The sequence below is a fragment of the Eurytemora carolleeae genome, unplaced genomic scaffold (genome assembly GCF_000591075.1).
Source record: "Eurytemora carolleeae unplaced genomic scaffold, Eaff_2.0 scaffold246, whole genome shotgun sequence".
Lineage (NCBI taxonomy): Eukaryota > Metazoa > Arthropoda > Copepoda > Calanoida > Temoridae > Eurytemora > Eurytemora carolleeae.
Window position 1 is genome coordinate 13,627 of NW_019396137.1, and position 15,145 is coordinate 28,771.

Here is a 15,145-nt window from a genome sequence, read left to right on the forward strand (position 1 = left end):
ATGTAGAATTTACACTAATAAGATTAGTATTAGAACAGTAAGACAATACTTACTAATAAGATTAGTATTAGAACAGTAAGACAATACTTACTAATACAGGGGCGGACACGCAAAACTTAGGAAGGGAAGGGGGCTTTTCTACTTATTAATAATTCATTATTGTGTACTATAAACAAAATAAAATGTAAACTATATTTATCCCTTAAAATCTTCAATTTCTTATCATCTATGATTTATCATATTTATCAAATTATATTTATAATATCATAGATTATAGAATATATATTCTCAATCAATATAGAAAACAAAAACCATTTAATCACAGGGGCCTTAGTCCTATACTTCTATGGATCAAACCCATTCCACTGTAATTTAGTTTGACGATATTAAAAGCAGTCTTAAGTATATTTGATGTTGTTTTAAAGTAAATAGTTATTTCATTAGATTAAAAATCGACTTATTGTTTGAAATGGGTACAGAACAGGTACAGTAGTTATAGTGAAATTATTTGTGTACTTGTCTTGTATACACGTTTTAGACTGAACCTCAGCTAACTCACTACTTTTCTTTTGATGTTAGGTTCTTTCCCAAAGGATTGTTACCAAGTTACAACTTCCCATGGGTATTTTCCCAAGTGGCAACTTCCCAAATGTGCAATTTCCCGAGCGGCACCTTCCCAAATGTGCAATTTCCCAAGCGGCAACTTCCCAAATGTGCAATTTCCCAAGCGGCACCTTTCCAAATGTGCTATTTCCCAAGTGGCAACTTCCCAAATGTGCAATTTCCCAAGCGGCAACTTTCCAAGTCTGTCCTCAGAGGGCTAAACCTAACCTTAGGGAAGTTGCCGCTTGGGAAATTGCTCAATTGGGAAGTTGCCACTTGGGAAATTGCTCATTTGGGAAGTCGCCCTTAGGGAAATGATTTGGAAAAGTATCCAACACCTTTCTTTTTTTCAAAATGTTTTTTTCGAAAATCGGTTAAGGTTTGGTAAATTCAATTTTCGGAAGGTTTTCCGGTTAACCTAAGATCATCATATAATCATTTATATTTTAAAAGATAATTGACCTATAGAGGGTTAAAAGGCTGTACTGCACAGTGCACTGTATTATACATATATTTTATAAATATTTATTTATACTTTCCAAAATGTAGTTCATCACAGCTTTAGTTAATTGATGGAGATATCCAATGAATGTAAGGCAAGGAAAGTCATTTCAGTGGTGTACGCATTTTTTGTACTGCAGTGTACTGTCTTTGGGTTCTAATATAAACACAAGAGTAGGGGTGTCACAGCTTGACATGGGATCCATCTTTCAAATAAAAAATCAATGATTTATTCTGGTCATAGGAATTTATAACATAAATTATCAAAATTAAAAAAAACTTTAAGTTATTCCATTGTAATATTTTACTAAGGAGAAGTAAATTCTCCATTGAACCCCCCTCCTCGAATACTGAACGAACACTGATGCATCTATTATTGTTTATAAAATCCCCCAAATAGAACTGGTTTTAATATGTACACAAAGTATACAAAACAGCAATTGACTTTCCTTGCCTTACATTCATTGGAGATATCAATAATTTAGAATTTAATTATTTCTGAAAAAAGAACAATATCTCCGACTTCATTTATTCAGGTAACACAACCATATTTAAGAATAGGTTTTTTTCTATAAACAACAATAACACTTCCAAAAAAAGTTTCTTCTGGATCAAAGACGTTTTTTTAACCCTTTCCTTTAAATCTAAATTTTACTGGGACACCAGTGCACATGGTTGATTTTACTGGGACACCAGTGTACATTGTTGATTTTACTGGGACACCAGTGTACATGGTTGATTTTACTGGGACACCAGTGTACATGGTTGATCTTACTGGGACACCAGTGTACATGGTTGATTTTACTGGGACACCAAGTGCACATGGTTGATTTTACTGGGACACCAGTGTACATGGTTGATTTTACTAGGACACCAGTGCACATGAATGACAATTTCTCAACAGAAAGGTATGAAGACTAATGTCTTGAAAAAGATTGTGATCAAAACATCATTATATATAGGAGAGATGTGCTTAAATTGCTTTATTTTCATGATCAATATCTGCAAATAAGGGTTATTCTCAAGGTAGAGTTTGTTGCACGTTTGACAGTTGCTAAGTACACAATTTGCTTTATTCTACAGGGTGTCCCAATAAACATGGGAATTGAGAGATGACTTTAAAGTCATCTTTGATTTCTGATATCTAATGCATGGCAAAAAAAGTATAAAAACGAGAATGAACGTCTCTCAATTCCTTTTTTTATTGGGACACCCTGTATGAAAAAATTATTCTAAAATTGCCAAGATAACAAAACATTTTGTAATCATATTCTTATCTTAATCTTAAAATTAATGCGATTAAACAATGTCTGAGAGAAATGAATTGATAAAGATAAAATAAAAATTATTATTTTTCCAGACGGTCGGAGTTTGAAACAAATTCAATATTTATATTTTTGTAAAATGTGTTGCAGGATTTCAATTTTTCAAAAACTTTCTCAAAGTCAGTCATGTTGTTTATATTAAACTGGAATACATTATAAATGCAATTATTAACAATTCTATCCTTACTTTTTATATATGTACTTTCTATCCTTACTTCATAGAGGGGAGGGGTGTGCCAAACGAGTCCCACATCCCTTTCAGGATAGGATCCTGCTAAGGGCAAGATCCTCAACAGGACAGGATCCTGTAAATGGCAGGATCCTCAACAAGACAGGATTCTGTAACAGGACAGCATTCTTTACCCGGACAGGTTTCTTTAACAGGACATGATTATTTAACAGGATAGGATTATTTAACAGGACAAGAGTCTGTAACAGGACAAGAGTCTGTAACAGGACAGGATCCTGTAACAGGACAGACAGGATCCTTTAACAGGACAAGAATCATTACCAGAATGAGAATCATTACCATTACAGGATTCTGTAACAGGGCATTATACTTTAACAGAATAGGATTCTTTAACAGGACAGGATTCTTTACCAGGATAGGATTCTGTAACAGGACCGGATTCTGTGAAAGGACAGGGTTGTTTAGCGGGATAGAATTCTGTAACAGGACAGGATTGTTTATCAGGATAGGATTCTGTAATAGGACCGAATTCTGTAACAGGACAGGGTTGTTTAGCAGGATAGGATTCTGTAACAGAACAGGGTTGTTTATCAGGATAGGATTTTGTAATAGGACAGAATTCTGTAACAGGACAGGGTTGTTTACCAGGATAGGATTCTGTAATAGGACCGAATTCTGTAACAGGACAGGGTTTTTTAGCAGGATAGGATTCTGTAATAGGACCGGATTCTGTAACAGGACCGGATTCTGTAACAGGACAGGATTCTGTAATAGGGCAGGATTGTTAAGCAGGATAGGATTCTGTAACAGGACAGGATTGATTAGCAGGATAGGATTCTGTACCAGGACAGGATTGTCTAGCAGGATAGGATTCTGTTACAAGATATGTTTATTTAACAATGATTAGAGGTATAAGGTGTTACGACGGATCGTATATCGACCTGTCCACCGTATACAAGATTAACTTATAGAAATCTAAGCTCGTGGAAGACGACATTGTCCCATCTCTTTTATTCAAACTAGGGGTATTCTGCCTTTAACAACTTACAACATCGAATATAATGGTATAATGGTATAATAGACCAAGCAGTAAAGGATAAAACAAGTTTACAGTTAAAAGGAACCATTAATGGAAGAAAAAAGTCTAATTAATTCGTATAGTCGTCTCTGAATTCTCATCTTTTGTGGTTAACCCTGAATGCTTATGAAATTATTTACAGTCGTGTCTGCAGAGTCTCATTGTTATTGGGTTATACCCATTAGATTGGTTTTAATTTTCCGTACAGTGATAACCAGAAAACTGTAGAATAGAAAGATGACATTAATGCAATACTAAAGTGCATAATTGATGGTGCTATAGTGCTACAAAGCAATAGCTTTACTAGTAGGTGATCAGATCACCTATTAAGTGAAATTGGTCTATTTACATTTAGCAATTATTGTGTTCCTTGTTCAATTAACTATTTAAAGTCAGAACTTGACAGTCGACTTCCTATTCCAGAGTTTTCTGGTTCTCACTGTAGCATGTTTTATAATCAAAAAGACAGTGTAAAGAAAAAATCAAATCTAATTTATCCAAAATCCATGGTTTATGATAAATATCGTTTATGAAACTAAAATGGAAAATGATATTTGGGCAATCTGTGTATTTTTTGTTGTTTTGAAGCAATTAGGTCCTTTATGTAGTACCAGTCTTACTATAGAAGCCTTAAGATCAACTTAAATTAAGTGAAAGAAAATGCACCGTTTTTTTGTGTTCAATGTTCATTTAATTGTTGGACTCAAGTTATAATTTTAGATATGCAGCTAAGCCAGAACTTTGGAAACTGTATCTAAAATCATAACTTGAGTCTAACTGTCGTCTTCCTTTTCTATAGGTTCACGAGTCTACCAGCAGATTTCATAGAAAACTATTGTTCTTGTTTTTATTCTTTAAATGATCTAATTTGAGAATTTTATAAGTATTTTTTTGATGTTTTCTGTGAACTAACCAATAATAAATGCATATATTTTATTGTTGAAGTTAACAGGAAATTGCATTACTAAGGAATTGACAACTTCTGGATTTCTACCGCACTATAGAATGATTTTTTTTATTTGACTCCGTCAAATTTTAATGAGTTCTCACTTTGGATATTAATATTTTTGTTTAAATATTATAAAAAATTCTAATTTTTTATAGACTTTAATACCCAATGGGTTCCCTAAAAATATGTCAGCCAGATTGGTCCAGCCGTTTGACCAGCTATAGCAAATATATATATGTAATATATATACATATGAGCAAAGACCTTTATTATTGAATTAAATACATTTGGTCAAAGTAAATAGTGACTGGGACTCAGTCCTACAGATCGACAGAACCCGATCAACACTGCTATGATTGGCAGCTCTCGGCTCTTCATGACTCACAGCTGGATCATCAAAATTCCTAAAACGATCATATACTCATTAATCTTTAACTTTTAATTGCTGAATCTGGATTTGAATCGGTTGTGGTAATTCAGCGACCTCTCTAATTGATAAAATTAGTTCCTTGATTGATCAAAGTTATTATTTTTATATTACATTAAAGATTTTTTAATGATTTTTTGTGGTGCTTAGAACAGTTTCCGTTAGGATCATCTTTTAACATCAGATATGTATGCCTAAAAACTATGTCAAATGTGACATAAGGAGATGTCGTTTCCCATTTCTAGATTTTTAAGAGATTCTTTAGAGTCTATTTTATAAGGCATTCTTGTCTATAAAGATTTTTTTTTACAATTGGGTCGTTGTCTAAAATGTCTGAGACCGTTATAAATTTAATTTCCTATAGTTTATAACATAGCTAAATAAAAAAGGTTAAATAAAACGTAATTACATTTAAAAAAAAAACAATAACAAAATAAAATAAATTAATTTTGGTGCTGAAATAGAACTACGTTTAAATTTTTAAAAGGATTCAGGACAATACATTGTTTTTACAATTTTTATTATTAGAAATAAAAATATTATCTTTCCTCTCATTTCAAGGTTTAAACCCTACCTGCAGTGTAAAATTGTATGCGACATAAATTAGAATTTCGCGAACGATCTCTTGTATTTTAAACAATAAGTTTGATTTTGAAGATTTAATTAGAAAAGCAAGTTGAGGTTTAAGAATATAGTATTTGCAGGGGACGGATCAGATTTCAGGGTTTTTACAGAAGCTTCCTTCTTTAATTTGTTTATCAGATTCTTTACAGGATCGAGGACTGACAGGGATATATATATTTTACAAAATATGTTTATTATTAATTATTAAATTTCAGACTTTTTTTTTACAAATGGGTTTTAAACAGTCCAGGAGCCAATAGTCACAGAGTCCAGCAGAGCGACCAGATTCAAGAGGGACAAGAGTCCAAATCTTCAAATCTAAGAGTCCCATATCCAGTCCTAAATCCTCTTTAAGAATAATTGTAACTTATGTTTCCCTTTAATTCCATTTTAATGCAATATAATCTTAATACATCTTTTGTTCATTAAATTGTCGCAGAGATTGAAACACACTGTCAGCTTTAGAATTTAACAATAATTTAGTAGAAATATATTTTCATTTATAAAATCTTTTAAAAAATGTTATTATTTTTTCTTTACATCACAAAACATATATTTATTAAGTTAGTTACAACTGAATTTGATAACTGACAATGAACTTGTTATCATCTTATACTATGTGACCTCAAAAAGAAAAGACTTTAAAAATAATGTGATAATGCAAAGATTGAGTTTTGTCTTCAATATGCCAAAAATTTTTTTTTTAAACCAGTGAAATAAAAAAAACAATTTTTTAAAAATATTTTACGTTTGTCAAAAGAGCTTCTTATATCTAGAAATATATAAATTTTATATATATCTAGACAATAACACTACATTATATAAAATTATATATATTATTTTGGCAAGCTGTCTTAAAGAATTTTTGGAATTTTTTTTGTGTCTTGAAGGTTCTCTTCTATTTAGATTATATTTTGAACCTTTGTTAAAAAATGTCTGTAAAAAAATTCATCTTTTTCTTAGTTATTTGTTGAAACTTTTGAAAAAACAACCCCTTCTCTAAAAATAAGTTAAGAAAAGATATAAAAAAGAAACAAACGTATTCAGTTTATCTCTGTTTTATGACATCGCACTCAACGACCCTTTAGTCTGAGAAATCTTCATCTGTTTAATCTTTAGCTTCCCCCCTCACCCCACCCCCATTTGCCGGCCTCTCTCCCCGGGTCATATAATATAAAAGCTGAGGATTCCGGTCAACTCCAGCAGTCAGGTTTAGAACCTTACTCAGTCAGGTATACTTTATACTTTTTGGGCTTCATGACTTGAATATAAAAGATACGATAACAAGTAACAAGTAATAAATGGCAATATCTGTTTTACTACGGTCCCATTAAACCTTTAACTGATAAATATTCTGGAAAATATCGTCATGTTTCCAACTTAGAAAAAAGTGACCAATTCTGACAATTTTCCGTAGAGTTTCTGAAGAGTAAATCACTTTTGAAGAGCAGCTGTTCTATCTAAAAAGGATATTGTAATCATTCTTTATTACAAATCTGTACACGGGGTCTTGTGACTAGAACACTCTATAAATTAGATTTCGTCATTTTTCTGTCTTAAAATGTAGTCAATTCTGACAATTTTCAGCTCTTCCTAATTGATTAAAAAAACATATTAAAATTAGGTTTGAACTTGAACATAATCAAATTATGATGAATTTCGAATCAACACTTTTGACGGACTCTAAAAATTAATGAAATATAGTCTTAAATTTAAAACTTTAATTTGTCTGCCTGACGACCTATATATATACTATAATTTGTTTATTTGGTTTTCTGTTTGTATCTATAAAACGTAAAAACGGCTGAACCGCTCGGGCCCACATTTTTTGGGACCTCAAATATGATGTTCAAGATGTTCAATATTTTTTAAAATATCGATAAAGGATTTGAGTCTTTGCCACAAACTCTGCTTTTCTAAACCCTATATCTTTGGATTCCAATGTCGTAGACCTTGGATATTTCAAACTATGAATTCTGTTAGATCAAATAATATAAGTTTGAAATATCAAAGATTTTCGACATTGGGTTCCAAAGAATTAGGGATTATAAATTCAGAGTTTGTGACCAAGACTCAATTCCTTTGCGAAAAATCTTTTTCTATTATCTAGATATTTTAAAGGAAAAAATAGACCGTAAAAAGGTTAACGATTAAATACTTAAATATGAAATAAAGACAGGCTTCTCTGAATAATAAGCTTTATTGGAATTGTCAGAAAGGAATTAGGTCTTTGCCACAAACTCAAATTTTCTGATCCCTATATTATATCTTCGCTACGTGACGGTGTAAATCTTTTATATTTCAAACTTTGATTATTTGATCTAAAAGAATTCATAGTTTGAAATGCCTAAGATATAGGAATTAGAAAATCAGAGTTTGTGGCAACAAATCAATTTCTTTGTTTGTTAAAAGAAAGATTTTCATTTAAAAAAAGAATAAGGCGTAAAAAGAAAAACTTCAACATTGATAAATAAATTATAAGTATAGTGATCTGTGGTGCTTGACGTTTAAGATTTACAACGGTACCCTTGAAACCTTCATCTGATCTGTGAGTTTCTACAGTGTTTCTGATAAGCATGAAATGCGAAAGTCACTTTTGCAGAGAAACCACAAATAAAAATAAACAGTTTAAAGATAGAAAAAAAATTACATTTAATTCATACTTGGCATTACTTGATCAGACAAACCTTTTTAATCTTAAGCTTTAATTGTCTTCTTTGGATGGAGGGCTACTTGAAATAACTACTAGTTTGAATTTATTAAATTTGGTCTCTGAATCTAAAAGAATATATAACCCTGAACTAAAAATAGCTTATAACCAAACTTTCGTTAACGCAGGAATTGAAAATCGTTTAGGCTTCAGTGTTAAGAAACGAATAAAAACGACAAGAAGATAAAAAATTAGATTTAGTTTTTTAAGTTGTCGATAAAAAATTGCATTTCATTATGAAAATAATTTTTTTCAATTAAAAAAAAAACTCCAAAACTCCTATTTTTAAATACCATTTTTTTGGAAAGTGTTGTATGTATCTTGAAATAGTCTTCATACTAAACTTTTTTGGAAGGATTCATAAAAAAAATAAAGATGTTTTAAGTTTAACAAAGAAACACAAAAGTGTCCATAAAATATGAAAATACGATGTAGTAGACTAGTTAAATGTGTCAACAGTTTTTAGTCCAGATATTCATTATCTAGGTTTATGAGGCTGAACGCTCTGTAAATAATTCAATGCATGCATCTCTTTTGCAAAACTAAAAATTTTAATTGTCTCTGGTCAACATTAAATATCTTTATTACTCCTGACCCTTGAACTTTATGAGGGTCTTGAGGGTATTTAATTTCTGTGTCTAATTTTGCAACTCAAGTAGGGATTAAAATATGTCTTTGAAACTTTTAATTAAAAATTTGCGAAAATACTTGCTATATAGTGTTTAATGAAAATGAGAAGTTTCAAATGTTCAGGGTCTTCGTGGTCCTTTTCTATCCACACATTTATCTGTTAACCGTTGTTCTTAGAGCTGCCATTTTTCTTTTTAAATCTGATTTCGCAAATTTTTCCGTTTGAATTTGCTCATTTTCAAAGATAGAAAATATTGACATTTTTTCCATCCATAACCTTGCCTTGGGTGATGAGAGTTGCCACAAATAATTTTACCTGTTTTAACGTTTATTGAATACAAAGAAACAAAGAAACAAGCAAAGTATAAATATATAAACAGATTCCTTGTCCAAGATACTATAAAGCTTAAACGGTCAAATATGTTCTGCTTTTTCCACAGAACATTTTATTACACAAAAATAAAGGAAATCATTTCACTGTTTTCTGGTTCCCACTGTATGCTACTCCTATTTGTAGAATGTGTGACGACGATGTTGCTGCCCTGGTAGTTGATAATGGATCTGGAATGTGTAAAGCAGGATTTGCTGGAGATGATGCTCCTAGAGCTGTTTTCCCTTCAATAGTTGGTAGACCTCGTCACCAGGGGGTTATGGTTGGTATGGGGCAGAAGGATGCTTATGTCGGAGATGAAGCACAGAGCAAAAGAGGTTAGTTGCCTTTTACCAGGGGGGGGGGATGGAAGTTGGAACTATATTTGCCCACTATCAAGGAAAAAAATCACCGCTTAGTTAAGTTTTAAAACATGCAAAGTATAATGGTATCCCTAAAAACATTATACTTTCAAGAATAAATGAGCTGTCCATGTTTTTAACTACAAAAAAATATTATTTTCAATCGTTACTCTATCGTGAATACTAAAATAATTCATGAAATTCTCAGAATTAAAGTTTTTAAGATAAAAAACGAAGATTTCTTTCACATAATTGGTTATCACTGTTCAGCGTTAGTTGCTACTCAGGCATGGTAGGTCAATTACAATGTCAGTTTCTTTAAAGAGAGACATTTTCACTTTCTAAAAATACACTTTATTCTTGGTATTTAGGTATTCTAACCCTGAAGTACCCTGTTGAGCACGGTATTATCACTAACTGGGATGATATGGAGAAGATCTGGCATCATACTTTCTATAACGAGCTCAGGGTTGCTCCTGAGGAACAACCTGTTCTACTTACCGAGGCTCCCCTCAATCCTAAGGTACAATTGATAACGGCGCTACAATGTTTATGATAAATAACTTTTTTCTATGTGAAAAATGTCCTAGCTTACCTTAGCTAACACTCAGCCCCGTAACCTTTCCGGGACGCCGCGTTTGACGCAATAGCAAAAATTACATTATCAAAAGCAAAGCGGAGATTCAAGATTTTGTTTTACCAAATTTTAAAATGTTTTCATTAATAATTTTCTAGGCCAATAGAGAGAAGATGTGCCAAATAATGTTTGAAACCTTCAACATGCCAGCAATGTATGTTGCTATTCAAGCAGTTCTATCCCTATATGCTTCTGGACGTACAACTGGTATTGTTATGGACTCTGGAGATGGTGTATCACACACTGTTCCAATCTATGAGGGTTATGCTCTCCCTCATGCTATTCTTCGCCTGGATTTAGCTGGTAGAGAGCTAACCAACTATCTTATGAAGATTCTCACTGAGAGAGGGTAAACAACTTTATAAACTACTAGCTAAAGTGCCCGGTGTTGCCCTTGAAATAAAAAAAATTGAATTTTGGAAGAAAAAAATATCAAAATTTGAAAGAAAAAATCGTATTTTAGCTTTTGTTAACCCCGGAGTACCTTTGGGTTTCCTCAAAAAATGTCAGCCAATTTGGTCCAGACGTTTGGCCAGCTTTAGCTAACATCTATATATATAAATATATATACTTTTCTTGTCTTTCTGTTTTCATCCAATAAACGTCAAAACTGCTAAACCGATCGGGCCCGATTTTTTGTAGGTCCTCGCGTGACCCCAGGGATGGTTTAATGAGGGTCAAATTTTCTAAACTTGCCTCTAATAAAATTAAATTTTTGAAAGTTTTACAATGTATACAAAGAGAAATGTTTACAATTAATGTAGAAGATGGGCCCGCGAAGCCTAGTATAAATACATATATTTCTATATCTAAATGTCTGTTTCCTTGTATTTATGAAACCCTGCAACTTTAAACTTGTTTCTTTGTCTCATCATTAAATATTGAATAAGCCATAAAAAGATAATATTGAAGGCAGAGGACTAAATTTAACCTTGTGTAACCCAGTATATAAAGTTAATTAAAAAAAATCCAATTTAACAGTTAAATAAGTGTATTTTTAGATATGCTTTTACCACCACAGCTGAGAGGGAGATTGTACGGGATATCAAGGAAAAGCTGTGTTATGTTGCGCTGGATTTTGAACAGGAAATGTCTACAGCAGCAGCTTCGACATCTCTAGAGAAGTCCTATGAGCTACCTGACGGTCAGGTTATCACTATAGGAAACGAAAGGTTCAGGTGTCCAGAAGCTCTCTTCCAACCTTCCTTCCTGGGTATGGAGGCCTGTGGTATCCATGAGACTACCTTCAACTCCATCATGAAGTGTGATGTTGATATTCGTAAGGATCTCTACGCTAACAGTGTCCTGTCCGGTGGTACCACCATGTACCCCGGTATTGCTGACAGGATGCAGAAGGAGATCACTGCCCTGGCCCCTAGCACCATCAAGATCAAAATCATTGCTCCACCTGAGAGGAAGTACTCCGTCTGGATCGGAGGATCAATCCTGGCCTCCCTCTCCACCTTCCAGCAGATGTGGATCTCCAAGCAGGAGTATGATGAGTGCGGACCAGCAATTGTTCACAGAAAATGCTTCTAAATATGTTAAAAGATAATGTGTTATGTAAATATGTGACTAACTCGTTCTAAAAGTTAGAATAAATCACATTAACTCGTCATATTTTGAAAGCAAATGTAGAAATAGATTTCTAAAGACATAAACCTCAGCGCACATATACCTTTAGTTTTTTTCTGTAAGGACAGGTTTATGATAGAAAATTTCTGATTTCTGGCGAGCAAATTGAAAATAAATATTAACCTTAAGAATTTTAATAGTTTATGTTTCAAAAACTATAAAGCAATGAAAAATATTAAAAGTCCACTAAAACAGCAGAAAAAAAGTTATTTCAGTTTCGCGAGAGAGAGATATTACATATGCCTATAAAAGAAAACTTTGATCCAGAATTAATTTTTTCGATATTTTTATGTTTAATAGGCATCAACACTGCTAATTTTTCAAGTTTAAAACGCTTAAAAATTTTATTTCTTTTTAAATTTTTTTGTTGAAATCAAAGTTAAAAACGTAAAAATAAAATAAGACGTATGTTAAGTGTTATCATTTAAAGCACCGGATACTGTTAGTTCTTATTTTTCTCATAAAAAGAATTAGCATTATGATTTATGAGTGGAAATAGCAAAAGAAAACCAAGTTTTTAGGTAATGTCTTTTTAATCATATTCTTATTTATATACAAAAAAATTAATGTTTATATATTGCAGCAAAAGTGTTTTTGCTGTGCTATCAAATAAAAGTTTTAAATCCTACCATTAAAAATACTTCTTTGTGATGCCACTTGAAAAATATAATTAACTGTAAATTGAATAGAAACAATATTTGAAGTAAGAAGCTTAAGTAAATATGTTTTTAAATATTTTAGTTTGCATTGAGGAAAAAATGCCAAAATTGATTTTTTGAATATTTTGTGATTTTGTTTTATTCTAATAAAAACATGTCAACCAATCAAATAAATTTTTTGTTACAACAATTTAAGCTTAAATATTATAGAATTATAGTACAGAGCGTCCCATATCATATTAGATTATTTCCAATCTTTAACACCAAAATAAACCCTTAATACTCGAAAAACTTATCATTTTCCGCAAGAAAATTCTTATATAAGCCTTATGTTATTTTTCAAAGTGATTCATTCTAATGAAGTTTTCTAATTAGTCCCGAAAATCGTAATTTAGACCCGTTCTCGGTCTAATATGATGTGGGACACCCTGTAATTTCTTTATTTTATTGTTTTTAGAAAAAAATAAGACGTAAAAAAATTGCTTGTGCCCCCCCCCCTCCCCCCGGAAATTACCTGCAATTTATTTCTTGTTAAAATCTAGTAAAATGCCATTAAATACTTTGGTTTAGACAGATGACAAAATTCGACGTTCAGATCGTAAAGTTAAAGAGACGAAGATCATAAATTTAATCTTTTGTTGGTAACCCTGGAATATACAGGTTTAACAACAAAGAATAGAGACGACATTTTTAAATCCTTTTCCTTGTTGTGAAAGTATCATCCTTTGTGGGAAACCCTGTATGCCTGTACTATGTAGGAAGACAACCTTTCATAATAATGATACAATACAAAAATGTACTATAACTGACTTTCTTTATTTATTCCAAGGATTTAATGCAAGGAAAGTTATTTTAGAAGTGTACGCATCTTTTGTACTGCACTGTACTGTCTCTGTGCGGGAATGTAAACACAAGACGGATGTCGAAGCCTGACATGGGATCCATCTTTCACATAAAAATATCAATGAAATATTCTGGTCATTGGAAACTATTATGTGAATTATAAAAATTATCAAAATTTAATGCCTTTAACCTCCTCGGATAGTGAACGAACACTGATGCATCTATTCTTGTTTACAAATTCCGCCCAGAGAGAACTGGTTTCAATATATACGCAGAGTATACGCGAAAGCAATTAACTTTCCTTGCATTACAACCTTTATTTATTCTCTTCTCTAATAAATCTCTAAAATATATTATGCTGAACATTTTAGTGCAGCTTGATGGTAAAATTGAAATTTTAGATTATCCTCACTTCAAATATTGGAGAGCTAAGTTCTCTAATTTCCAGCACAAATTAACAAATTATCTAATAGCTAGTAGAGTGCCCGGCGTTGCCCTTGGAATTTTTAAAAATCGAATTTTGAAAAAAAATTGATTTTTGAACGAAAATAAATTCGATTTTTAAAGAAACAGAAATTTCGAATTTTATTAGCCTTTTTTTGGGGCAACCTTGAGTACCCCACTCAAGGTTGCCCCAAAAAATGTCAGCCCCAATTCTGTCCAACCGTTTGGCCAGCTATGGTTGATGTATATTTAAGAGAAGAGCTTTATTATAAGATACTTTAAATGATACTCATTCCTTTTATTCCTTGGGCTCTGATTTAAATTAATTTATTACGGGACTAAGATAAGTAAAGTTTAGATTTTTTTCATGAGTAATTTCAAGTGACCGTTTATTAGAAGTGACTTGTTGATGTATGCAGAACAGGCGATGAAGAAAGTAAGAAAATTTTATTTTTTCAGATCGGAAAAACGACGATATCTTCCTTATTTTTACTCAATTTTGCATATTTTTTATTGAGCTCTAATCATTTACTTTTTCGATTTTGGGTCTCTTGTTTTTTTACAGTGATTTTCTAAACACTTTTGTTCATATCATGACTATTGACTATCTCAACATATTCGACTAGATTTACCTATTTGTTGTTTTTCTAATTTTTATTTTGTAATTTTAAGACGATTTGAAATGATTTTGAGTAGATAAGGTTAAATATGTATACAACATATTACCCTGATTCTAGATAAGATTAAGTTCTATTTACAATTCTAAATATTGGAACAGATGTCATTAATTTCCTTTTCTAATGTAAATTCTTGAGTCACACTCATTTTGGACCTTCCATCTATCTACTACCCCCTACTCCCCTTTAATCCCCTCTCTACTCTACTACACTCTACTCCCCTCTACTCCCCTCTACACCAATCTACTCCCCTCTACTCCCCTCTACTCCACTCCATATCACTCTACTCCTCTCAATTACTCGCTATACTCCCACTATTCTCCTTTCTTTACTTCCCTCTCAGCTTCTATTTTTAATCCATGTTCTCTCCTTAATCCTTCTCTCCTCCTGATTCTCACTAATTTCCCCTTATTTTCTTAGAATTCTCCCAGCCAATTTATACTATTTAAACCCCAGCCAATCTATCCTTTTTAAACCCCAG

General features: G+C 32.1%; 2 protein-coding genes across 3 annotated transcripts; one reads left to right on the forward strand and one right to left on the reverse strand.

Annotated features, from left to right (window-relative positions):
• Positions 1 to 2,838: 2,838 nt before the first annotated feature.
• LOC111696034 (keratinocyte proline-rich protein-like) lies at positions 2,839 to 3,879 on the reverse strand. The gene is made up of 3 exons (XM_023465554.1): positions 3,876 to 3,879; positions 2,990 to 3,384; positions 2,839 to 2,916 (listed from the first exon to the last, which is right to left on the reverse strand). The coding sequence occupies exons 1-3, from the start codon at positions 3,877 to 3,879 to the stop codon at positions 2,839 to 2,841; spliced, it is 477 nt and encodes a 158-aa protein (XP_023321322.1).
• A 2,947-nt stretch (positions 3,880 to 6,826) lies between these two features.
• Positions 6,827 to 12,024, forward strand: LOC111696032 (actin, clone 403). Of its 2 annotated transcripts, XM_023465551.1 has the most exons (5): positions 6,827 to 6,929; positions 9,555 to 9,745; positions 10,141 to 10,292; positions 10,505 to 10,755; positions 11,408 to 11,945. In XM_023465551.1, the coding sequence occupies exons 2-5, from the start codon at positions 9,556 to 9,558 to the stop codon at positions 11,943 to 11,945; spliced, it is 1,131 nt and encodes a 376-aa protein (XP_023321319.1). In that variant the 5' UTR covers positions 6,827 to 6,929; position 9,555. The 2 variants fall into 2 exon arrangements, with proteins under 2 accessions (XP_023321319.1, XP_023321320.1); XM_023465552.1 differs by lacking the exon at positions 6,827 to 6,929 and having other exon boundaries at positions 9,556 to 9,745; positions 11,408 to 12,024.
• Positions 12,025 to 15,145: the final 3,121 nt, after the last annotated feature.